Below are 26,338 nucleotides of genomic sequence, written 5' to 3'. Positions count from 1 at the left end.
CGGGGCTCTTAGCAAGCTGCTGGTTCCAGTTGATACGGTTACCGGCCCTCTCTAGTAAATGAGGTTGGACGAGATGGGTAAAGCGGTTAGGTCGTCCAAAGGCACATATGTTAACACTTTGTTGCTACAATGCTACATGAAACGTGTTTGTTAAAACGACAATATCTTCATGATATCGCATTTTTTCCCATTCCATGAGTTATTTTTGCAAAAAACAGCTGAACAAGATAAATACGGCATTCTTACGCTATCGGAAAGAACTTTGGAAACAACAACTGGCAAATTGTAAACATAAACAAATCCCGGAACGATTGTCAAATTTTTCCTTTATTTTTCTAAAAAAATCAAGGCGATTTGTTCGGGATGAACCCACCTGGATAGTAATCACTTTGGGTGTACCCACGATCGAAAACATGGTGGCCGGGGCCTCATTTACTCTTTTACCGTTAAAATCAATGTTTGAAAACATCAAAACAATTGAAACATATCCGACCGTACTGTCAACCGTTTTCCACATCTACTGTCTACAAAACACTGTATGCCTAGACCTGCCTCTGCTATCGACCTTCGTCGAGTGCGTGCATGTTGTAAACGCTGATTTTCACGGATTTTCAGAAAAGTACGTCGTTTTGCTGTCGATTCCGGTGTCGGTGAATGGTTGTCGGTCAAGATATTTGCGTTGTTCTCGTGCGAAATCTACTATTCCAGCGCATCACGGTGAATTAAGCGCTTCTTCAGTGATTCGATCTATGCTTCGATCGCGGCTTCGTGACCAGTGCACTGTGTCGTAAATGTGTGCGTGTTTTTGCTTTGGCTGAAGGGTTTGCAAAAATCGGAAAACCATCGGTTCTTCGACTTTGACGAAACCTGCCTCATGGGGTGTTCCATTTGGTGTTCTTTTTTGTATGTTCGTGTGCTACTAATTAAACGGAATTGATGCCGTGTCGGTGAACGTGGCCCTCCTATTAGGCACGGTTGCCCGGAGGGAATTAACGACAGTGGCCAGGTCTCGCGGTACCCCCCCCCAGCCTACCAAGTGTGTTTTGCCTAATTTTTTTTCATTAATTTCCTTCGTCCCGTCGAATTGCTGCGCTCCTGGACCGTGCAACCGCCATCCGTCCCTAGCGAGAAGAAGAAGGTGCGTTTTCGATGGTCTCCGTGTCGGTGTGTGCGTTGCGAATGACGGAAAAGCGGAACGACCTACCTGGTGACCACATTAAGGAAGTAGAAGAAGTTATCGGATGAAGAACACTGCACCTGGGACAGGAAAAGAAGTAAAGCGCGACGGCGAACGAAGGCGGAAAAGAAGTAGTAGGCAACGAAGCGAGGGCCGTACCGTCCTCCGATCTACACTCCCTCTGCCCGCCTGACAGCAACGGCAGGAGAACGGAAACGGTGCGCCAGCAGCAGGAAAAGTGTGTGTCTTGTGTGTGCTGAATAGGGAAAAAATATGTCGGATGTGAAACGTGTAACGCTTACTACGATTAGTGATGTGGTCAGGAAGGGCGGCGGTGGAGGCACCGGTGGCCCTTTCGGTGCACTTGCGTTCGATTCGGCCAACGCCATGAGCTCGGCGTTCGGTGGCGGCAGTTCCGCATTCGGCGGAGCAAGCCACACACCCGCGGGCAAGGAATCGGCTGGCGGAAGCGGAGGGGCCGACGGAGGCAAATCCGGAGCCTCGGGGAAAAAGCAGAAAACTGTGCGCCTCGAACTGAACCTGTTTGAGCCGACCGCGGAAAGCTTTCCGGAGTTCAACTTTTCCAAGCTGATTCACGAGGAACAGGTAAGGAGGACCTCGCCTGTGCTGGCAGGGGTAGGGTGGCCATCTTTGCTGCGAACGGATCTGTGATTTCGAACGTCAATTACTGTCCTTCATTCTGTCAGATTGGGACTCGAAAATCGGTATGAAAAGCTGTAACAAATGGCATGGAAAATGTGGGATGGTCATCATGATTTCCACTCCATTTGTATCATAAATTTTCCCCACAGTAAGGATCTTCCCCATTCTACAAAGTAGGCTGTCAGTATTGATTATGTTTCTACCAAGATCATAGAATTGTCCAATGCACCTATTTTCTTCTTCTTCATTCCACATTACATTAAATTTGACGTTTGTTGACGAGATGATGGCCTGAAGGGAGAGGTATGGTAACTTTTCCCATCCTGCCGTTTTATTTTTTCGGTCATCCCTGGAGAACACCCGGTTTCTAATGTTCTACTTGCATTTTCTTATTTCCTTCACCCATTTTCGCTGCACCTTTTGCCCGTTTGTGCATTGTTGTTTAAACGCGCGATTCCGCACGTCCTTTCGCGTTTCGCGGTGTGCGTGCGACATGCTGCGCCATATCTAGGTGTGCGTTTATGTGTTGTTTCGCAGCTGCCCGCGGTCCACACAACGCACCACATGTTTTGCTTGAGATGACATTTCTTGGCCCCGCGCTGCGTCGCGCCCCCCCTGTGGTCCTGGGTTCCGTGCAGCATCTTTGAAGAAAAGCCGGGAAGAAACTGGCAATGTTTGGGCAGTTGATTTGCTTATGATCTCCAAAGGATGAAGAAAGTATGCCTACGTGACCTAGTTAACGTCCTCATGCATCAATAGAATTTTCTTTCATTTTCAAAATGGACCTTCTTCGTTTGGCCACAGTTCACACTTATTTTTATTGTTTCTTATCAAAGGATCCTGTAATTTAACGTCACCTGTCTGCTACGTTACTCTTTCTTTCCTTGCATATTTGGTTCTCATCGCTAATTGTTTTTTTTTCAGAAACGATTGAAGAAAGCACAGAAAAAGCTTCACGATGATGCAAACAATGGTTTCCTGTCCGATCCTGAACTGGATAACGATGTAGCCCGCATGGCAAGAGAGTTGGAGCGAAAGTACGGTTCCGGCACGGCCTACGGTGGAAAAGAAAAAAATTCACGCCCCTCGAAGTTGGACTACTATGATCGGGGAGCTGGCTACGACGAGGAGGACTCGTTCATCGACAATTCCGAGGCGGTAATGAAGATACACGAGGTTTTTCGTCGATCAAGGGATGATGATGGGTTTTGCTTGCTTTATTTTAGTACGATGAGCTGATACCACAGGAGATCGAGACGGTCGGTGGCGGGTTCTACATTAACTCCGGCCAGCTGGAGTTCAAGCAATTGTCCAACTTCGAACGACCGGACGATGTACACCGTATGCCCAAACCGAAGAAGCGTGCACTTTCAACGACCTCTGAGAGCAGTGACGAAGAAGACCCGCCGACGAATGCCAAAAAGAAATCGGAAGAAACGCCCCAGCCACAGGCAGAGAAACCGGTGGCTACTCCCGAACCACAACGGGTCGGTGAAGAGGAGCGAACGAACGCCGGCGGTGGCAACAGTGGACCGGAGGTGGGATCCGGTGAGGACAAGCAGCCGCGCGTGAACGGGCATGTCACCAAGAAGCCAAAACTGGCTGACAGTGGACCGAAAGGTGCTGGTTTGGAAAAGGATAAATCTAAATCCACCTCCGGAACGAACGTCGTATCTGCAGAAAAGGCGAATGGAGTGAAAGCTAAAGTCGCTGCTACGTGCACACAACCGGCAATCGGAGGTCCGCCGGCCGAGGTCGCCGCTGCTAGTTGTGGTGGAGGTGGTGGCAGCAAGAAGGATGAGAATGAAAACGACGGTGGCGTTAAGTTGATCAAAACGACCACGGTGAAGGACATGCTGCGGGCCAAGCGGGATAGCTTGCGCAAGATGGAGCAGGAAAAGAAGGGCCGCAGCAGTGGGTCTAGTAGGGTTTCTAGCTCCGAGGCGGAGGAAGATGGAGACGGTGGTGCCGACGAGGATGACGAGGATGAGGAGAACGACGAGGACGATGATGAGGATGAGGAGGAAGAAGACGACGACGACGAGGGCGATGGTAGTGGTAAGGAGTCGAACGAATCTGGCTCCGAGGAGGACATTGGGTCGGAAAGTGCGAGTAGCCACGGGAGTACGAGTGAAAAGGATCCGGCGGCAGGACAAAAGGTGGCCGTGGCCCCTGCCGTAAACGGAACCGACGGTGAAACGGGCCAGCGGCCAGCGGTTGTAGCGCTTCCAGAACAAAAAGAGAAAGAGCAAAAGGAACGCAAACGGAAGGAATGCAAACTACCGGACGAGCTGCCCGACTCGTTGCGGAAGGTTGTGGAAGCGCTGAAAGAGGTCGCCCGGAGTCACGCCATCGGAGGTAAGCTGAACTATTTCGACAGCAAGGTGGCCGAAGTGTTGCTGCAGGTCGACGAGGAAGCTCGGGCGGCAGGCAATAGTACCCGTAACGCCGTCTTCCGTCACCTGGAGGGCCAACTCTCCATCAGCCGGCAGTCGCTGCAGTTAAAAATTAAAAAGATACGCACCCGTAAGTTGGAGGGCCGGGCGAAGGTGGCGCTCGATCAGCTTCAGTATGCAATCTCCGATCAAATGCCTCTCCTGCTGGCCAAACACGTATATGACTGCCAGACTGTGGCGGAACAACGAGCGGCACAAGCGGCGGCGGCGGCTGCATCGGCAAACAGCACCATCCTGCCAACTGGGAGCGACCCGGCGTCTGCGTCAAATAGCGAGAAACCGGCACCGCAAACCACAAACACTCCGCAGATTCGAAATCCAAAGAAAAAGTTCCCTTGGAACGAGAAGACGCGGGACCTGCTGTGGGAATTGTACAGCATCCGCGTGGAACTGTTCCCGCTGCTACGGCCCCGCAATGAAACCGAGGACGATTTTGTGGCGGAATATCTGCGCAACAAGTTGGTCCCGCTGTGGCCGAAGGGATGGATACGTTACGAGGACCTGCACAAGGAGCTCGACCGGCGGAAAAAGGCACTGTCGAAGGCACCCGTCAGTGCGGTGGCAAAGAAGCATCCTCCGCTAGTCGTCATCCCGTCACACGCCACGTCATCCGCCTCCAACGTCATCGATCCGAGCTGGATGTCGCCCGGCACGGTCACCGCCGGAGTTGTGATGAACGGTACTGCGAAATCGATTGGCAACTCGTCGTCGGGCGGTGGTGGGGCAGGAGGAAGTGTTGGAAAACAGGGAAGTGGATCTTCCGTGACAACGCAACCGCCGCATCTCTCACCGAACGGCAACAAACGTGCCTCTTCCGATCACAGCATCAGCAACATCATGAACTCCCCTCCCCTACCGCCACCACCAACCACCGGTGAGAAGCAGCATTCCGCCGCCAATCGATCGCAAACGATCACCACCGGCCGGCGTTCGTTCGATGACGACCAAATCATGCTCTCTCCACCGAAACCTGTCGCTAGCGGGGACAAAGATAGTTCGAGCGCCAAACGCGGCGGACCGTTAGCTTTCCCAATCGAGCCGAGAACATCGATCGGTATCGCGGCAGGTGATCTGACTTCCACGAATCAACGGCAACGGTGGAGCAGCCGTGAAGACGATAGCGATAGCAGTATTGAAATCATTGGCGAGTTTAACGTGATCGGTGGAGGGTCAGCTGGTAGCGCAAGCCAGAATCATTCGCTCCCGCTCGCCCCGACCGGGGTTATCCATTCCGCGAAATCCCTGCTTCAATCGCAGCCGATGGTCGGCGGACCAGCGCCATCCGCAACTGCCGGCGTGCTGCCCGTGCTCAACAAGGAAAAGTATAAAAATTTGATCGCGGGGAAAAATAAAGCCCACGGAGCTGGTGGAAGTAGTGGTGGTGACGGTAGCAGTCCCATCCGTTCGGCGGACACAACGCCCACCGGTCCTCCCGCCAACAAATACTCCAAACACTCACCGTCGGTTAGTGATCGTATCATGCAACACGGCATCCCAGGATCTTCTCTATCGTTTGCGACCCCTCCGCCGTCCGGGTCGGTTGGTTCGTCCGGCAGTAGGATAAAGGAATCGCCCTCGACACCATCGCTCGATTTGGACGTGCACCAGATAATGAAGGATCTCAAGGAGTTTCAGGTACGGGCTTCGGGACAGTTGTGCCTGGTTTCGCTTTTGAGTTAGAAAACATTACTCTACAACTTTGCTTGGTTTTAGGAACTCCAGCAGCATCACAATGTCGGAAGCAATCGCAAGACGGACAACTCAACGATACCACCACAACAGCAGCACGGTAAGCGTACGAATGGTATGATGAAATGAAATACACTTCAATAGTACCACATTTTTAACGAAAAAGTTGATACTATACGCGAAGGAGAATGTCTTTAATAATGTAACAATTTCTTCTCTCACTTCCAACGTGTCTACTCCTGCCCGTTTAAAGTGCAAGTTCCATTGACACAATTTTTGCCTCGTTCGTAAGACAATGTAATTGGAAAGGCATGCCTCCGTCTTCTACCGAGCATGTAGCCTCAGCGAACAAACAACACATCCAAGCGTGCGTTGATAGTTGTGGTGGTTTACATACTCTTATTATGCATATTAAGGTAATGATGGATCCGTTTTTAATAATCTTGTCTGCTATGTTGTGCCCTTAGTATGCCTTGACATTTGCATGGATGTGTCTCACTTTTATGTTCTACTTCTATTGATTGGAATTCAACATCAAATTCAACATCAATCGTTGCTCAACCATGTCTTCATACTCAAAAGACATGTTATGTTGTGAATTGTTTTTTTTTTTTTTGATAGGTTAGATTGAAAAGGAAAAAAGGAGGAGAAAAGTATTGTTGGAAAACAGTATTGAGCACGTTTTGTGTCTATTTCCGAGTCTGCATGTTTACTTGTTATTTGTTGACTTTTTTTATTTTTTTCTTAGATTTTGATCCCGTGTTTTTGTTCTTTTAGCAACGTTTATCGTTTATCTCGTAAATACTTTTTACCAATTTTTGTTTGATTTTATTTATTTCATCATCCTTTCCATTGGTAGATTCTGGCATGGACTTTCTTATTGACTGTGATTTGGATGAAGACGATTTTCTCTTCGCTACCAACAACTACAGTTAAAATGGCCGGTAGGCACGGAAATATGCGTGGATTTTTGTTAATTCTTTTCGAATCTTTTTGTTTTCTGGTTTTATGTTAATTCTTCCCCTAAACTCCGGAGTGTTGAAGAGAAGGAGAAACAGCCAAAGGTGTTATAATCGGGCAAATTCTATTTTTATTTCTTGTGAAAAATTTATTGTTTGTCTCCTATCCAAATGCACAGTGCGTTTAATTTTACACCAGTCTTATGTTTGATTTAAGTTTTAGTTTGCGTATACCAAATATTAAACCACACAGCTGGACACGTTTTTTCACGCACCTTCCCCATATTTTTCTGTTCACACATTTTATCACGTTTCGCACCTGTGGTTTATGGACACGCCTTATTTGATTTGTAGATAGATAGAATTGTAATTTTGCCATGGTTCCGCAAGTTTTAATAACGTTCTATTTTCCACCTTTTTTTAGATCGTCCGGAAAAATCGAAAAATGGACCTATCGTTGTCGATTGAATGCCGGAACGTGAAATGGCAAAACTGACCAAAAGTAGTTGAGGTGAGCAGCGATTGATGAAATCAGCTCTTAATGGAGGAACAATTTAAAAAAAAACCTCGTGTTGTTTGGCGGTGCAGCAACTATTGCGGCATCCTCCTCCACAGAAATGTATAAACCAAGTAAATATTTGATTATGTTTAACGGAACACACGGTTATGCGTAAAGGAAAACAAACCTGACGACGAAAGAAATGCGGAATTGATCGTTGAAGATTAAAAAAAAAGATAGCAGCAAAAGCAAGGGGAAATACCTTACGGAGTTTGCTCGTAGCAAGGAATTGGCATGTTTTATGAAAAGTTAAGATATAACGACAAATGGATCACACTCCGTTATGGGAAAGACAAACGGGATATGTTCAGTCATATAGGGTCTTTCTCCTTCCGCTCATTTTGCCTCGTTCTGTTTTGAAGAGCAATTATGTTGTATAAACTCGGTCTAACCAGGCTCCTGCCATGTTGCGTGTGTGTGTGTGTGTGTGGGTCGAAAACGCTTATCCTTACTGCCAAGACTACGTAGGAGCAGGCGGTAGAAGCAGGGAGAGAGAAAGCGAGAGACAAAGAAACGTAAGATAATCGGAAAATTGAAACCTCATTTTGATGGATTTTACGCTTCGCAAGATAAAATTTTTGTGTTGTGGTTTTTATTCAGATCCGCTTGGGTAAAGTTTTTGTGTTACTGCATTATTTATCACTACTATAAAGCTTTTCGTTTTCCGTTTGTTTGTATGGGTATTTTCCAGTTCCACCTTATGTGTCCCCTACTTCATTGTTCCAACGCTTCTCTTCGAAGTGTATTTTAATTCCTGTTTTTTTTTTGTATCAAAAACACCCTTCAGAAGAATCTAAAATAGTCAAATGCAAGCGCGTTAGGTTAAGATGAGTCGTAATAAAACTGGAAATTAGATTTCTACACCGAAACCCGGTGGGGAGAGTGTTTTTTTTTTGTTGGCTTTCTAAGCACCAGCTTCTTGTTTAGTAAATTGAAAGAAATTTCACGATTGAGTTGTTCCCCACATTTCTTTCGATCCCTTCCACACAACACCATTAATAAAACGCATAGCAAAGTTTGGCGAAAACTTTAATATAAAAATAATTTATTTTAATTTTCAATTAATCCGTTGGGTATTGTTTCTGTACACCATTCGCATGTTATATAAGCAGTTGTCTTGGTCGTTCAAGGTTTGCTTTTGCTTAGTTTCTTTGTCTGTTTGATCATATGCTGAAGTCAAGGACTAACGTAAGCTTTATCCTGTAAGCAATTTTAGAACTAAAACATATCCTCATTTAAATAGATTGGGGCAAGCGAAATTGCGGATAGATTATTGTTTCCTTTCAAACGGGGCAGTGAAGTGGGAACGCACTCCAAAATAATATAAGGGGCAAATGTGAATTGCTTTTAATTTAATTTAATATGTTGAGCAAATTTTATCGAAACAGCGTTGTGACAGTATGAACCATTTGACATCAAAAGCAAGCACACAAGTGTGTTTTTTGGGAAAATTTTCCACCTTCCCGGTTTTCTTTCCTTTTTCCACTTCAGTTTTTCTTTTTTTTGCACATTCTGCACCGCTACAATCCGGTTTCGTTAAAGAGTAGTATTTTATTCATCAACGTTCAATTGTTGGCCGCGATCCGAATTACCGTGTTTACTCCGGCATAACTTTCTGAACTTCTCATAGTGTGATCATCTCATTCCCAAATAGGTTTCCTTGTTTTGTCTGGTGCGACTTGCGCTGACGCTCGAAGGAAAAGGAGGATAAAGGGGTACTTTGAAAACCATCATGGGGCAAGGGACGGGGAATATTCACACACACACACATTACTTAAACGCACTTGCGCAGCCAACACTGCGCTGCACACGATTTGCACCTCTCGAATAAAAGTAGAAAACTTAAACAGTGTTTTAAACAGTACAAGAAGTGTTGGTTTTGTTTGTTTGTTTCGTGTTTTTTTTTGTTTTACGTCGTCCGACATGACACAGCAGTAGTTGTTAATGTATGTACAGGTGTACTCCTATTTAAACGCTTTGCTTCGCAGTTGCCCTATCGAACTATCATACATGTAACAGAACAAAAGACAGAGAGAAAAAAAAACACATAATTATATTCCTAATTCAAAATCAAAAACACATCCTGTGCAAATAATGGCGATGGCGTTTGGAAATTCGTTTTTTTTTTGCTCGTGTCGCCGCGTTCTCATCTAATCGTCATGCTAATGTGTTTCGGGGCACGATTGTTTCGGTGGCCTGCGAGCTCCCTCTCTCGTTATATTGTTTGTTTTGGCAAGATACAATCAGGGAAAACCATAATAACAAATAAAAAAAGTAAAACCTTTGCACGAAATGTCCTTCCAAAGACGCGTCCCTAGGAGTGGAAGGATGGGACAAATGAAGCACACTCGTTCTCACATTCTTACTGCAAATCCCTTCTCCTTATGGTCTCTCTCCTCGCTTTATTGAAGGCGGTCCGTGTTGTGTTTCAGCGACAGTTACGCGGTTTGGCACATAATTTAAGTTTCATCCAACTCACTATTGCAATTGTTTTTCGTTTGAAGTTAACACAGCGTGAAGCTCAATTTTTGTTCCTAATCCTGATAAAAAAAAAAAACAATCCCTACAGCAATCGCTTGTCAAAACAGCGAAATACACTTTTCTGTTTTTTTTTTTTGCTTACGCACTAATCTATTCCTTTCCCGTTCACCAAACATAGTAATAATGATCATATTAATTGCATAGTTATAGAAAATCTGTGGACTGTTCGTAAGTCGAGGGGCAGCGAACTTTTTCCTCGCCGATGGGGCTCTAATTGAAGAAACACAACACTTCTTTTAAACTAAGTTCAAAGAATTTAACGTAACATCATCGTTTTAAACTATGTAAATCAACAAACAACAGTAACATGGGCTCAATGTACAATATCTCAAAATGCATACTACATCTTACGAAGGCGTGAGGATGGCTTAACTCTCGCCAAAAAAAAAAAAAAAACACCGATGCAAACGGAGGAAAGAAAACGCACGGGAGAAAGGTGAGAACGAGAGTGCTGCTATCCGTTAAAGGACATTCACCAAGTGAACAATTTTTGGGGACCTTTGGGGGCAGGAAGGGGGGGCAAAAGGGCAGGGAAATCAAGCGGATAGCGTGCCGTTGATTTCTTCATAGGTTACGCGTTTAGAGGATTTTAAATCCGTTCATCAAGCTGCTCGCCGAGTTCCGGTTCCGTCGTGCTCCCGTTCGTTTGATGGCGCGATCCTCCCCGGTGTTCTCATCCTCTGCAGCTACCGTGGACGATCGGTTGGTGGCGAATTTGATCACGAGTGGCCGTGTGCTACTGTTGCTGCTGCTGCTGCTGCTGGTTGGTTCGATGTTCTGGTCGTCGGTTCGCGGACCGCCATTGGTGGTGTTGTTGTGGTGGCTGCCGAATGCGTACTTAATGCTAGTGATAAATTTACTAAATCTAGTGCCGTCGTTGGCGGCGACGGGTCCATTGCCACTATCACTGCTGTTGTCGCTGTCGCTGCCGAAGCTGCGGCTACTAATATTGCCCTCCCGTCGGTGGAGTTGGTGGTGGTGGTTGTGGTTCTTAATTTGTTGTTCTTGCTGGCGGAGATGGTGGTGGTGGTGGTGGTGGTGGTGGTGTGGTTGTTGTTGTTGCTGATGATGATAATTACTCGACGGTTCGGTCATCTCCAGGATTGTACCGGTAGCGTGACTGTAGGTGGTAGCACTGTATCCATGGCCTCCCGTGATTCCTTTGCTTTTGCGTTCGCCTTCGTTTGCTGCTACGGTGTACACGGACGATCCGGCATCGGTGTTATTATTCTCCACACTACCGTTAGCAGTATTCTCCACTCCATTACGATCCACCCCCGATAGGGAGGACGACCTCCACCACCACCATTTTGCTCCCCACCATGGCGAACCGTACCAGCGATCGTCGGAGCGTCGAAACCAGCGTCCATCCGCTCGCACTTCGCCAACGCCAACCGGACGGTGCCGGCCCACCGAGGCGGCGGGCGGCGAAGTGGAAGCGAAGAAAGAAGCGTACTCTCAAGAGTGCTTCACCTTACCGTTCTGCTGGTGCGGGCGGCTTCCGGGACCGGCGCCACTGATCGCGTACTCGGTCGCATGGGTGGCCACGTGCTGAATGCCCTTCTCCATGCAAGACTGGTAGACCGGTTTCATGATCTGCAAGTGGAACGAAGCGAGCAAATACAGGAAAAAAATAAATACCCTCGTATGCGATGGTAAAATCTGATTAAAAAATTAAAAGTAATGCCACTTGCCAAGGGAAAGCACGCAAATACCAACAAAATGTTCTAACTTTCACCTCAAAGATGGCATAATTTCGGACACTATATACCTACCCGAAGGGTGGAGGAGGAAAAGCGACTAATGAGTTAGGAGAATGTGGGGTACAATATTTTATATATACACACACTTCCGGGAGAGCGACGAGCGCGAGCAAACAATGAGTAATAATACAGTAGATGATTATGGTTTGGTTCAGTTTCGTTTTGTTTCGATCAATAATTTAAAACATAATATACATAATATTGCATATACGCCACAAAGAAACGACACAACATGGTACGTGTATAGCTCGTATATAAATTAGTACTTTTCCCCAACACCAAATAACAACACACAATTAAATTAATGATAAATAAAAAAGGGACGAAAAAACATAAGCAGATAACAAATAAAAAATATCACCCTCCCCCCGTCCAAACGCAAACACACGCAAATACAACAAACGCATCAAAGGAGTCGGTTCAGTTTACGTCAATTACGATTGACTTTCTTTGTTCCGTTTCGTTCTACATTGCTTTCGTTAGGTTTCGTTTTCTGTTTGAATGTTGTTTCCTTTAGCCTCTTCACTTTCTCTCTGATGTTTGCTTATGTTGCTGTTTTGATGTGAATCCTTCTGATTTTGCTATTAGTTCTTTCGGTTAGAATTTTGTTTAACTGTTTTCCTGAATAATTTAGACCTATTGCTTCTCTTTTCTCTTCCTGGGTTTTTGTTACGGTTAGTTTCTCCCTTCGGCCTATTCTTTCCTTTCTTTGGTTCGTCCCGCCAGTGCTCCAAAGGACCCACTATGGATTACCGGAAACCTTTTGCCCCAACTACAGATTAGTTCCCCGCACAAGTACGTTCACCAGATGCAGACAGTACATTAGCTCGTCCTGGTGCAGGTACAGCAGCACGCCGACACCGGCAATAGAGAAGGAAATGAAAAAGTAACTTACATTTTCCCACAGCAGGTTCGCGATCTCGTCTAACCGCACGCCAAAGTCGCCCAGTTCGCCGCTATACCTGAGGGTAGATGTAAAATTTGCATCCCAGTCAGTAACTGTGTAGCCGTGTTTCGGCATGAACTGTGCGGTCCCGTACCTGATGTAAGCCCAGGTGGCCAGGGTCAGCAGGGCGACACCCATGATGAGATTGGCAAAGTTGGCAAACGTGTACAGCCCGACCAGGCCGAAGATGCCGCTCAGGATGTACATCACGATGGCAATGGCAAAGTAGACGGCCGGCGTCCGGGCGGCCTTGAAGATGTTTTTGCTCTCGTTGTGCGCCCGGAACGTGACGAACGTTTCGTCCAGATCGTGCTCCAGCTTTTCGCGGTACTTTTCCGAGAACTCTTCACCGCCCATTTTTCGCTTCGAGGAGAACTGGAAGAAAAAGGGGGGGGGGGGGGAGCGCACAATCAATCAATTTCCTCCGGTGGCGGAAAAGGCAGCGGCCTCTTACCTGATGTAGTGCCTTCTCCTTGATGCGGCTGTGTTCCGAGTCGAGATGGGCCGTGCTGAGGTACGGTTTGGTGCCGCCGCACACGTCCTCCATGAGCTGTGTGTAGATTTCCTTCGCCGCCGCCACCGCCGTCAGGTTGTTCGCTTCGGCCGTCGCCACCAGCATGCTCTTCGGCTCCGGCAGCTCGTTGCCCTTGTAGATCGCCATGTAGGACTTGAAGTATTGTACTAGATCGCGCGCCTTCACCCGCTGCCCGTTGATCTCCTTCACGATCAGGTTCTCCGGGGCCAGGAGCATCGGTACCAGTTCGCGCAGGCTCTGCTTGAACTCGGGCGTAATGTCGGACAGGCGCCCGTCGAAGCTCGGATTGATGGCGACCGTCAGGCCCGGGTGGGGCATCAGGAAGCAGGCGATCTCCGAGAAGCAGGACGTAATGTGGCGCCGAAGCGATTGCAGCTCCGGGTGCTGCTTGTCCGACACTTCCAGCCTCCGCTGGAGGATCACCTGACCGCCGAGCGCACCGTATTCCGCCTCGTACGGGAAGCTCCAGTCGCGCACGAGAAACTGCAACCGCTGGAACGGCTTTTTGCCCGAGTCGGCCAGCGCCAGGCGTCCGTATTCTGTGAACAGCTGTCGAAGGAAAACTCAACCGTTAGTAAAACAAGATGGATAAAAGACGGTAGACGTTCCGTGCGCTTACCTGCAAGTGTTGTAGATCGTCCTCCTGGATGTTCTGCGAAAGGTTGTAGATCTGTACGGACGACAGCATGGTGCTGAGGGCGAACACGGTCGCACAATCCCGCACCGTGCTCTGGCTGTCGAAGGCGCCCTGTGTGTCCATCAGTATAATTGCCAGCTACAAAAACAAAAAAAAAATGTCCCTTACGATTAAGGCCAACTGTAAACAATTATCAAATTAAAGCCATCGTACCTTTTCACCGTTGGCTCTGTCGTGAAGGAAAATGTCGGACCACATCAGGATACCGGTCGTGTCCCGTTCGCTGCCACCGCGCCACGAAAAACCCGAAAGTGGTTCACTCTCGTCGCCCAACCAATCGATGACGCTGGTGTGGTTCATGTACTAAAACAAATTGGACAAGTAAAACAATTTTGTTATACATTCCCCTCCTGGCGAGGCGCCCCTTTAAGCTTCCTTCTCCCCCTCACCTTGGCGTACATGTAGCGCAGGAAGAAGTCCAGCAGGAAACTTTTGCCCTTCCGAAACGCACCGGCCACCGACACGACCACGATCGCGCGATCCTTGATGTTGTCCTGCAGCAGGATTTCCGTCAGCGCATCCTCGCTCAGCACGAAGCTGTGATCCTCGCCCGTCTCCACCACCTGCACCGGTCGTGCTTCCATTTTGTTTGTGTTTGTATCTATTTGAATCCTGCTTTGCTTACGATTTCACCAATGCACTAGAGTAAATTGTTCTATCTAATATGCTGTTGCACTACTTGTACGCGTTGTCGTTCGGTTGAAACTATTTTCCTCACTTCATCAACAATTTTCGTTCTTCATCGGGGCTGCTATTAAAATATAATCACAAGAAGTTTTCCGTTTAGCTATCGAGAGGGTGGTTTATGGTTGCACGATCGCCAAAACCGTCATCGTTTGTTGAGCTCTGTCGGGAGAAGGAGAAGATATGGAGGATGTTATTATTTTTCATATATAAACCCGTACCACTTGTAACACGCATCAACATTAAGGAGGGTTTAGTAATAAAATTGTAAACAATCGTAACATTTTGATTTTTGGCCGACGAACTTGGAAACAAGGGTGTGTAAAGACACATCGGGGAGACGTTTGTCCATGCATCACCAACTTCGGCTGGTTTGGAGGTAATTTAATTCCATGCGAAAAATCCCACCACTGGGAAAGAAGAACGTTCGCCATAAATGACAAAGTGACGCGAGGGCCAAAGAAGCGCGGGCAACCCCCGATGGGAGGTGTTGTTGTGTTTCAGTGTGCGGCTTGTGGCGCAATATTTATGGCCTACAGTTTCAAGGTCCACACGCGGTCGTCGCGATTCTCCCGCTGCTCTCGGTTTGTACACATCCACATCCATTAGACAACGATCGCGCTCTTCTCCATAAGCTGAAACGAGCTGTCTTGGGAGCGTTTGCAATGTTCAAGTGTGGCGCGTCTCTGCCTCACGATCGCTGCTGCTGCTGCTACTTAAAATACACGCTACGCTGATGATTTGTGATGATGACGATGACGCTGATGATGATTAGACCGTGACGCGCTTCGCGGAACTTCCAGCCACTAATACCGAACGGGCAGTTTGCGTGTCGAGTACGAATATCGAACGATCAAGCCACCATCGACTATTCCGCTTCGGTCCGAGAGTGCGCTCGCGATCATTTTATTGGTTCAATAAATGCCGCCAAATGTGGGGGTTGTGTACTTGATACAGTTGGACCCCAACCGGTTGCCACTTAACCTTCCATCCATATGGAGTCGGGTGTTGGACAGTAAACGAATATACCCTCCTCTGCGCTTTCCCGCGAAACTTTGTAGCAAAACCAAATGGAAGACAATTTCTTAAGGGAATAACACGAATGCCGAGGCGGTGTGATCGTTATTGGAATGTCAGCCCTTCTCCCTCGGGGCGATGTTAATAATGACCCACTTTCTTCCGCGGAAGAAACTTTCTCTTTAACCGTCCGCGGGGACTGGTTTTACAGGAATGTGGATAAGCCCAGATTGTGGTTGTGCGTGGCACCGAAGATGAAACAAATTCTTGAATCCGGCGAGGACGGAATATTCACCAGAGAACGTTGTAAAATCGAAGTCAAACCTTAAATAATCATAGGAATATGGTTCTACTATGAGATTCTAATATCATTTGCGCAACAGATGTGCAGTGTTGTTGCTTTCAAGTCCAATCTAGAACCTCCGGCAATGACCGTGAACACAAATGCCTCTAGCAATGGCTCCTCGGGGAACCTCAAGATCCCGAATATCCTACAGGGAACCGGTACCGATTTAGGTGACCTTTGCCAAAGTATCTTAATCCAACAAATAACAAAAAAAAAAACTATTACATGCCAGAGTAACGAATGCCATATGACATGGCACCATCGCGAATGTTGGGGAACCATGGTTTGTATTTTCTGGGCCAACAAAACCTGTGCAGGCCAAAACAGTAGTGAGGAACCGACATTCGGTGGACTGAAGGATGGTCACAACCCTTGGCACATTTGGCACGGAACCCTTTTATTCTAGAAGCGCCAAAGTTCCCCAGAGCCTTGGGTGTGTGAAGAGGTGAAACAAATGATTTAATGAGGTTGCAAACGGTAGAATAATGGACTAGGTGAGTAAAAAAAAGGAAATGAAGCAAAACTAAGCCCACGTAACAACGAACGATACTAACGTTTCATCTCTCTTAGACGAACGAGACATTTCAGGCGGGGGTTGCGTGTCGTGGATGAGTTTTTCTTTCGGAGGCAACGAATTACCTCCCGCAAAGAAAAATGGTTCATGATCGCAGAGATGGATCTAGAGTGGCGGAGGTTATGCCTTTTTTCCCTCCGCTTTTTTGACGAACAGGAACACATACCCGGCCCTATTAATAGAACATCACCTAGCGGCCTGAACGGAGACTCGGTTTCTGAACGGATGGTTCTGGGAGTGGTGATGTTATTACATAGACTTCCATCACCTAGCAGGTTCATAGCGAGAGATGAAGAAGGTGGAAAAATGGCATCTTGTTGATGTCATTCATGGGGCGAAGAGCGATCCTCACACACAGCTGGCAATGATTAATGCTCCGGGAGTTTGTTTTCTCTGCCCATTACATCATCCAAACGATGCAACAGGGGGCCACGGTTGGATGCAACGCGGCTTGCACTTAGACATCAGCGTGTCACATTCGAATCATCTGTTGTGATCAGATTTCAATTTTCTCAAAGCAGTCGGCCAAGTTTTATTTATTATGAACAATCAATTATGCCGAATTAATTTGTCGGGTATTTAGCCAAACTTGTTAACTAAGCGCAGATCTGTCGCCAATTTTCTCCGTCTTTTCGCTAACCAATCGTCGATTCAAGTGGTTAAGTTATACTCGCGATCAGTTTGTGATCAGGAAGGAAAATAAAAACACTCCGCACGTTATCATCCATCCGAGGTACGATCAATGTTATGATCGACTACAGTAGATTACGTCTGAAGCATCGTTTTTCACTTTCGCCATCGACCAAATGTTGCTATCAACTTTCAGTTCAGTTTCCTTTCCATTTCAAAGCCTGTGCGTTGATATCATGGTCGGTTAATCGAACGACCGAAAGATAACTAACTGACTTACGGCGGTCGATCGATAGCACGTTTTTTGGGGGGGACTTGCCAAGGCGATCGTGGTACGCCATGTTACTGTGTTTTCGTTGCTGTGGGCGGTAGAGTCACAAGATAAGTAGAGCGCAACACACCAGGAGGCTTTTGTATGCTGTTGTTTTGGTCTGCAACGGCCCAACCGGCAGCATAAGCAACATATAAACAAAAATGTAAAACAACTAAAGTGAGCCAAAACGATCGAAAACGAAGCCGAAAAGCACGATAAAGCATACGCAATGGCATGCACGCCTGCTTTGGCCCACTGCACCGATTGCATATATGCATGAGGACAAAACTCTTGGCCAGTCAAGGGGCCAAAACAAAAAATACGAGGCATATGGGATGGAGTTTTCTTTTCAAAATCGAAGGTTAATGATTTATTGTGAGCGGTTCACTTCTTTTTCTCTACGATCTCCGTTTTTGAAACTCTGACAATCTGTTTGGGTAGATGTGTGACGCGATGGATGCATAGGAAAATAAATAAACACTCAAGCTCTCTCTCTCTCGTTGGCCGATGAAATCATCTTGGTTTTCCTTCGATCCATGAGCCGTGGAAGGGATGGAAAAAGTATTCGCGTTGGAAAAGTGTGTGAACACTTTTTGTGTGGCCCCGGACCGATTGTCGTTGGGTGAACTTGAATTAGTGCCTTTCCCTGCCCACCGCATGAAAGTGATGATGATGATGACGGTTAGGTGGCCAGACATTGACCGAGTTTCCATCAGCATCGCAAATTATGTGCGGTTACATAAACCTGAAATGTCTTCATGCATCCCAAAAGGGTGCGAACACGCGGGTTTAGGATTTATACATTTTCGCCAGCACTGAGGTAAAGGTTGAACAGTTACCTTCATGAGCAAAAATATATAAATGGAAGTCATGTTTGAGCCTTTTATAATTATTATTGCGATCAATTACAAATTATTATTTTTTTTTGGGTGGATGGTAAGTTTATACAAAGCAAAATGAATGAAAAAATTTAAAAAAATACGTTGTGCTATAGGAAACGCGATAAAAAAAGCCATCTCCTTCGAATTGACGCATTTGAGAAGAAGTTGCAATAAAAAAGACAAAACGTTTCTCCTCAAACCGGCGACCATTTTTGTTTGTTTTTGCTGCCGATGACGATTGATCGGCGGTGCACCAAGAAGGAAGAGTGAAACAAAAGCAAAATCTCCGGTGATTACGGTGCAAAATTGTGCCTACGCAATTGCTTCGCCACAGCACCGTTCGGACTGTTTTGTTTTTATTTTCCGAAAGCTGGACCAAGTCCAATTAACGCAACGCTCGCGGACATTGTGGCAGGAAAAATGGGGGCGCGTGTTCATCGATGATGGGCTGGAAAAGAACGGGTGGCCAGGGAAGCGAGAGCTTTAGCAAAGAGGAGCATGGAGACACCACATATACACGACGACGACGACGACGACGACGACCCAGACCGGCCGGTTGTACTTTGACCGCCCACTGGACCGTTGCAATAATCGCCCGATTTCTGTCGCGATTCGCGAACCAATCTTCGATACGCCCCGGTGTGTGTGTGTGTAAGCACCGATATATAACTAGTAGAAGCGGTTACTTCGAACCGCGACGCCAAAGTAAACCAAAATCAAATCGATACATTGGCGATAAATGCGAGAAGGCCAGCTCGAGTGCTCCGGTATGCAACAGGTTGTTGCTCCAAAAACCCCCAAACTAGGCGCACGGGAGGTCTTACACTTTGCATAAGCGTGAGTCCGGATGACGACTGTGGCCAAATAGTTTCGTTCGTATACATATTCCCTCGAAACAAGCGTGACTTGGTAAGTTATTCGAATGTTGTACCGCACGAAAGGAAAATGTAACGAAAAAAGCGTACGATTTGCATTAAGGCCGTCCGATACACCTTTCAAAAATCCAAATTAATCATTCACGTATCAATTAGGAATTATCACGCATTTTGAAACTTAATGTAGATGACTCGTAAGAAAAGATCGTTGATCACGATCAAGCGGCTGTTGATCATCAAGGTGTTTAAAAAGGTATGTTTGAAAATTAATTTAAAGTTAACAGGAATTTTGACCATTAAAAATAATCCGAATAGCAACTTAAAGTAACTGAAAATGTTTGGTTATAAAAATAACCGGTGAATAAGATCGTTTGTTCCTTCATTTTCCCTCAACAAACACAAACACGGTAGCACTCAAGAAAGACGTAGCGTCGAAAGGAACGTCGGAAGTCGCCAGAATGGGATGGAAAGCAGAAGAGTCGAACAAGAGTCGAACACCATTTTCATTAATTAAGTTTTCCGCCCAACAGTCGAGTCTCTTGTTGGTGGGTTTGTTCTTTGAAGATTTGCTTCCAGCCCCACAACAAGCTTTTCCAGCTGTCGGGCGGGCGTATCTGGCCTGGCTCCAATTTTTTCCCGGTCCCGGTTCGCTGGAATCGACTCATTATCGCTGCCCGGAACATCATCACCACCAGGAATGGATGGTTGTGGCGCTGGCTGCGGTGGGTGGGGCGTTGCGGTGAGGTTTTGGGGGCTGATAAAACATGCACACATCTGGCCATTTGCACGCACAAGCCCAAACACAGGGCTCAGGAGTCAAGCCAATCGCGAACATACACGTGTACACACCATTAAATTGGCTTTAATAATTCACTACATCCCCGGAGCACAAATACACGCATTAGGCTTGGTGGAAAACCGTGTGTGGCGTTTCCTCACAGCGGTTAGGGGAGGGCACAACAGGCAAGGGGCCGGCGATTCCGGGCACAACAAACCGCGCGCGGTTCGAATTGTACGGGCAATTATCATTAGCTTCTTGGGCAGCCCTGGAATGGAGGTGCTGGCCATGTCTCACATGATAAGAGGAGCTGGAGCAGAGTGAACGAAAGCGAAACAGCGGGTCTCGAAGGAACGCATTATCAGCACATTATCAGTGCGCGGATTAGTTTATCACCAGCTGCGCTGCACACCTTTCGGGGTCATTTTCCTCTTCGGGGGGAAATGTTTAACCCACGCGTATCTGACGCACGACCGACCCCGTGTGTGCCCGTTGAGACACTCGGCTATATTTACGGTTCCTGCGCTGTTCTCGGACGCGGTTCCTCTAATGTTTTAATCCACCGACATCCACGAATCCATCGGCGGCCCATCCTGGTCGGAGGGTCTTCGAGGACCTATTTTTGGGAACAAAAATCACCGCAAAATAGCACGCCCATACACACACACACACTTCCTCCCACCACCACCAGTGATTACTCACTCACGTTGGGCGCATCTTTGGAAGCGACCGTAGGAGGGCCCCGCGCCGGCACACAACAACAACGATCGTTCGCGACTGACCTCCCGAAGCGTACTAAAGTCGCCGGCGGACCGAGATCTCGAAAGGTGGGAGCATTTCGGTCCGTACGGCCACGCTCGCGTGTTTGTGTTTTACGTGACGCAAAGCGCGCACGCTGCCTGCTACCTTCTTGCCACTTCTTGGGCCATGCAGCTTTGGGGAGCCAGGGTTGTCGAACATGGGTCAAATGTTTGTTAATGGTCGTTGGGGAAAATCCTACAGCATGGCAGTACTATTGTTCCGTTATTTGTGGCTTATGTACAAATGGACAACGGAAATATGAGAGAAATTGGACATTTATTTGCATACGATTCTTAGTAAACCAGAAATAGCGCAGAAGTAGCGTTCAAAAATGAAACATTTTTTTTTTGGTTATTTAAAATCTACATCCAAATCCCTCATATATCAAAGATCAAATACCTCTACAATAGTACTTAATTAGCACAAAACATTTCAGTAGTAAAGAACTTTAAAGTTTCGATGATATTTGATATACAACGATGCAAAAAACTCTCTTAACATCTGTTGCAGTTGGGTAAGAAAATAAATTTGGCGATTCATACATTTGCAATCTATCGTGATCGGACCATGCCGTAATGTAGATTATTCAAACCTTTTTTACAGAGTGGATGAACTGTAAAGGGAATTAAACTAACGAGATTTTATTATGTTATAAAACCACTTCTTTTAACAGTGATTAACCCCCGGGAGGTGCCCATGGAACGTAAAAACAACGCCAGAAATGTGAGATGGAATCTCTTGTCTTGACACCTAATGGTATTACGAACCGCTGATCAACCGATCTATAATATTTCGGTCACAGATACTCTCGTCGGAGAGAGGTCTAGTCTTCTACTAGGAGGGTATGCGGTGCCAGTATACAAATAGATTGTTTCTGTCTTTCCTTATTTTTTTTGCAAAGCAAAAAACGGTGGTTTCTGTACACAAATAAAACATTTTTCAGTCATATTAATCAGGCTAGCTGATGTTTCATTCTGCCATTTCCAACAACATTTTACTATCCTAAATGGTGTCCTACCCTAAGTACAAGCTTTGCCACCCCTGAGCCGAACTCTAATCCAAAATCGCTTACCCTTGTGTGATACGTCGCGATGCACCGTAGTAGAAACGCATACCACCAGGAACTCGAAACCGGACTTTTACGGCCCTACGTATGAAACTGCAGAATTTATCTGCTTTGTTGTTAAATGCGTGGCGTTGCAATGGACGCCGTTTTTGGTGACGCGCCTCGCCACCCCGAACGAGTTGGAGGGTGCGTTTTGATATGAGCAAGCTGACGCGTGCAGAAATGTGACACTTTTTTTTGCAAGCGCATGCTGTGTTTTCCCATACTCGGCAGGTAAATAATACGTGCTATTTCGTAAAAGAAACACCAACAGATATGACTCTCAAGTGGCAAGCCTGCACAATTTGGCAGTTGATACAACGAAACATCTGGCCCACCGAAAAAACCGATAAGTAGCAGTAGAGATAAAACCAAATGTTCAATGAACACTTTTAAGATGGGAAACCCCTCCAATCGAAAAGCCGATCGGTGCCGGAAAATTAAGGCAGCAATTGGGGGTGGTTTTGCGAACTGATGAGGGCAATGATCGTTCGAAAAGAGATGGAAATCTTTTGTTGGCGGGAAAACGCCGTGGAGGTACTCTAAAGTGGAGCGCATTATTCGAATCCGGAAGCAGGCGCAAATTGATGGCTTTGTGCGCCTTTCATTTTCACGTTTGCTTTGGCCACGGACGTTTATTTCGTTCATGTAAAAATGCAACCGGGCTAATAACTAATCGTGGAGAATGAATCATTTAGCTTAATTTAGCGCGGGAGATTTTCCATGTGATTTTAACTGCTAGGCGAAGTGGTATCCAAACGTCCTTGAAGACGGATTCGGAAGCTTTATCGCTAACAATTTAAGTAGCTGATAAGACGCATTGGTTGTTCCATAAATTTGTACAGGAACAGATGACGTAATTCGCCACTCTTGATATTAAGCGTAATTTATTAGATATAAGAAAATGCCGGTCATTTATCATTTATATTAAAGCAATCTTAAAGTCATAGTGTCAAAAATCCTCTCTAAAAGGTGAATCATTTTGATGGCATTCCGAATAGCGATAAAATCAGAAAAAATATGTTTAACAACTCACCTGACTTTGGTTGATCGTGCTTCGGGAAACTCTTGCTAAACACCCGGACGTAGCGGAACTACTTTGCGTGTTTAACTGCTAGAAAGGAAGCGGAATCAAGCCCGTAAAACCACCAGCGCACCCCAAACAAAGCAAATGTCCCGCCAAACGATCCGAAGCGGACGTTCAATGATAATTCCACCCGGGGAAAATCGGTGAAATTAATAGGACAACCGGTAGACGGTCCGGTTCGGAACCGGATGTCCCCGCAGGTTGTTCCACCCCTCCAGATCCGCCCAACGGGGAAAAGCCAATGACATTTGGCACAGAATGAATAATAAAAAATGGCATTAAAAAGAAGTTAAACACAACATCAACACAGTCGATTTCCTTCTCCCCAAAGGAAATGCGAGAGCGCTTGGCATTTTTGCTAGTCTGCGTGGTGCTGAGTTTGCGCAATAGGAACAAAAACAAATCGAGTCCTGTCTTCTGCCCGCCCGCCACCACCGCCCTTCGTGCCCCTCCTGTTGCTGCCTCGCGGTGCGCGCGTCCTTCAGATCAAAGTGTCCTGCCATGCACAAACATAGGCACACCACATACAACCAGCTTATACCTTTCGAAAGGATGTGTATATGTGTTGGCGAGATTTTGTGTTTTGTTGGGCTTGTTGTTTTTGTGGCCGTTTCTTTTCATTTTTCATTCGTACCATTTTGCCACCTTCTTCGTTTTAATGTCCTCGATTTGGCATTGGGCAGAGCATGATGTGCGATCCTTTCACTTTTCCGAAAGGAAATTGCTTTGGTCAAAGATGAGGGAAAGCAATGGTGACCTGTGGGTGACTACCTTCCCAGGAAAATAGCGCAAATGACGGGGAGGTTACATCTTTGGGAGACATTTTCACATTCGTTCTTGGACGAAGAAGAAATGCCGTAGGTGATTACGTCTATCCGTTTATGATTCGTACATGCTGGCAATCATACAACCAAAGAATACCATCACCAGGCAACAATTTAATCTGGGACTTTTACACTTTTTCTGTGGTATTTTCCGATTGCTTCACAGATTATAATTTTTCACTGGCGTACCATTCGCCCGAAACCCACACACAACAGCACGGGCTTTTCAATTTGTACCTTTCACCACAATCATGTACACCATTCACACCGCAACGCGAGAAAAGTATTATCGCCCGTCGTGCAAGATGATTGCGTTCACAGTACTGCAGCTTCTACAGCACCATTGCACTTTGCTCCTTTCCACTGCCAACACAGAAGTTGTTCACCATCTTTGCGAAACACACTTTAAATCTTGCCAACAATGGGGTCTGTTGTTCTTTCTTCCGCTGCGATCGCATTTAAGGAATTGCAGGCAGTAGCACTTTCTAGCGGACAACACACACAACACAAAGACGATGACGGCAGATTTGGGCCGTCATTGATTCGTGTACCGTGCTGGAACGTTTGACGAACGCAATTCTGCAAGCGACACGAATCTTGATGCACGTTCCACCATGCTTCTTTGAGCAAAACAAATGTGCTTGCCCAGCTCACCTCTAAGCGGGGTTCGGAACTTTTTCTGTTGCGACGTGTCTGACGCACGTTCTCGAACGCACTTTTACTTCTCCTGCGTATTTAGCTCGTTTTGCTGCAGGTCTTTACGAACAGCACCGTTTAAAGTGCTGTGAAGTTGTTGAATTTGCTGAAGTTTTGTGACAGCATTTTGACAGCAAAAACAATCATCTGATGACCAAGGTTAGTTGAACAAGCTTAAAAAACCTTGTTTACCATTTTTTGTACTTTGGCCAATTTGCACAATAGATCTCTTAAACAAAAGGTGTTGTGAAAGCAAACGACTTAAACAAAAATGATTCCTCCATAATTGTTTGATCTATTATTTACAAAGATTTGCATGGGAAATAGGTACAGAAACCTTGGTCAGGATTTTACGATGAAATAGCGAATTTGTAATAACTTTTTATGCGCTGAACCGACTTGGACTTGTGAGCCCTCAAATTAAAGGTCTTTCGAAGTGAAACAACTTTGTATGATAAAGAATCTTCCACAATTCTTAGTTTTTTGATAATAATCGCGATCGAACGAGATGTCTTCACCTCACGCAATTGTTGTTTGACAGTCAATGAGGGGTAGGAATATACATAATTTTGAACGATGGCAAGATGTATACATATTTTTGTAAATTAAAACGTGTGACGACCGTTGCAATTGAATACAACAAAAAATATATAAAAAGACATCCATGGATTTTTGCACGGGAAGTTTATTTTATGCTCATTAAATTGTCAAGGAACGCTTCAATAATGCATTTCAAGCGATTGTTTGAATCGTTTCCTAAAAATATAAACACTAGACGTAGATATGTGTGGCGTACGTTCTGTAGTTTTTTTCGTCTGAAGAATTGATTTTTACATATTTTTTATGTGAAAGGCATTGGAATTTTTTTCCGATATGTCAAGAAAATGGTCACCGATTTTATCCAGATTGAATTTTTGATATCATTTAGTTTTTAACAATTGAGATATAAGCCAAATTAAATTGAGCCAGTTTCAGCTACCAGCTAATGCCTCCGTTTTACATTACACTAAAATCGATAGTAATTTAATCCATGTCATGGCAAAGATTCCTTCAAAGCATGCTTGTTTGTTGAAAATAATTTTAATGGAGAATTTATGTTTTTTAAAAGGGCGTCGTTAACGTTCTACGGCGTGGTAATTGTTAGTGATGACTAGTCAAAAAATTGACGATAGCACAAGTTTATTTATGATCACAGTATCGTCGTCCCTGCCTATCCGTCCTTCGAGCTTCGTACCGACCAACCTGTTGCAAGATACCACCGATTTTCTTTTATTTTTATTTATTTTTCGCTTTTACATAGACGTTGTGCTTTAATAAAAAAATATTTGGAAGAAATAAAATTATTATTATTTCTAAGGGCCGAAGGAGCGCACGTGCATCAGAAAGCGATTCTTCGTTAAGTGATTAGAATTTTCTCGGAAAGCTAAAGCTATGGTACGAATGGTTTGCAAGGCGATCCATAATCTAGCTCCGTCCATTAAATATGCACCAAATGTTTTGCATAGTTCAGGGTAAGCCTCTGGGGGTCGGTTGAAGAAGTATTCGTAATTAAATGGGGTCTCATGAAAATGGTTTGTTGTCTGGTTTTTGAGCAGGATTTATCGATAATGTTGATCTAAAATTAAATCTTCCAGGAATAGGTTACGATTGCAAATGGGTAGATAAATCATTTGCAATATTGATGTTATGTTGGATCAAACTTGTATCAATCTTGGAATGTTGGACGTTATCTTTGTATTTGC

At 45.8% G+C, this 26,338-nt stretch overlaps 2 protein-coding genes across 7 annotated transcripts; one reads left to right on the top strand and one right to left on the bottom strand.

Annotated features, from left to right (window-relative positions):
- Positions 1-594: 594 nt before the first annotated feature.
- Positions 595-7,603, top strand: LOC131271373 (ubinuclein-1). 5 transcript variants are annotated; one of them, XR_009180116.1, is made up of 6 exons: positions 597-1,783; positions 2,765-2,998; positions 3,067-5,931; positions 6,010-6,085; positions 6,239-6,401; positions 7,369-7,603. XR_009180116.1 is itself a non-coding variant. In XM_058272781.1 (5 exons), exons 1-5 carry the CDS (start codon positions 1,451-1,453, stop codon positions 7,410-7,412), a joined length of 3,558 nt encoding a protein of 1,185 aa, XP_058128764.1. In that variant the 5' UTR covers positions 595-1,450; the 3' UTR covers positions 7,413-7,603. The 5 variants fall into 5 exon arrangements, 4 of the variants coding, with proteins under 4 accessions (XP_058128764.1, XP_058128766.1, XP_058128763.1 ...); XM_058272781.1 differs by lacking the exon at positions 6,239-6,401 and having other exon boundaries at positions 595-1,783; positions 6,019-6,100; XM_058272783.1 differs by lacking the exon at positions 6,239-6,401 and having other exon boundaries at positions 6,019-6,085.
- Positions 7,604-8,527: 924 nt separating this feature from the next.
- Positions 8,528-24,673, bottom strand: LOC131272526 (atlastin). 2 transcript variants are annotated; one of them, XM_058274284.1, is made up of 8 exons: positions 24,617-24,673; positions 14,375-14,736; positions 14,139-14,288; positions 13,908-14,063; positions 13,208-13,837; positions 12,848-13,128; positions 12,703-12,769; positions 8,528-11,640 (listed from the first exon to the last, which is right to left on the bottom strand). In XM_058274284.1, the coding sequence occupies exons 2-8, from the start codon at positions 14,567-14,569 to the stop codon at positions 11,503-11,505; spliced, it is 1,617 nt and encodes a 538-aa protein (XP_058130267.1). In that variant the 5' UTR covers positions 14,570-14,736; positions 24,617-24,673; the 3' UTR covers positions 8,528-11,502. The 2 variants fall into 2 exon arrangements, with proteins under 2 accessions (XP_058130267.1, XP_058130266.1); XM_058274283.1 differs by having other exon boundaries at positions 24,555-24,654.
- Positions 24,674-26,338: the final 1,665 nt, after the last annotated feature.

Source organism: Anopheles coustani, chromosome 3 (assembly GCF_943734705.1).
Source record: "Anopheles coustani chromosome 3, idAnoCousDA_361_x.2, whole genome shotgun sequence".
Lineage (NCBI taxonomy): Eukaryota > Metazoa > Arthropoda > Insecta > Diptera > Culicidae > Anopheles > Anopheles coustani.
This window is presented reverse-complemented; position numbering and strand designations above follow the sequence as displayed.

Excerpts from the sequence above, each read along its gene's own strand:
- LOC131271373 (XM_058272780.1), top strand. The coding sequence starts at position 1,451 with ATGTCGGATGTGAAACGTGTAACGCTTACTACGATTAGTGATGTGGTC. Across the intron at positions 1,784-2,764 it reads AGCTGATTCACGAGGAACAG|AAACGATTGAAGAAAGCACA; the intron begins GTAAGGAGGACC and ends TTTTTTTTTCAG. Across the intron at positions 2,999-3,066 it reads TCATCGACAATTCCGAGGCG|TACGATGAGCTGATACCACA; the intron begins GTAATGAAGATA and ends GCTTTATTTTAG.
- LOC131272526 (XM_058274284.1), bottom strand. The coding sequence starts at position 14,569 with ATGGAAGCACGACCGGTGCAGGTGGTGGAGACGGGCGAGGATCACAGC. Across the intron at positions 14,064-14,138 it reads ACAGAGCCAACGGTGAAAAG|CTGGCAATTATACTGATGGA; the intron begins GTACGATGGCTT and ends TTGTTTTTGTAG. Across the intron at positions 13,838-13,907 it reads ACGATCTACAACACTTGCAG|CTGTTCACAGAATACGGACG; the intron begins GTAAGCGCACGG and ends TTCCTTCGACAG.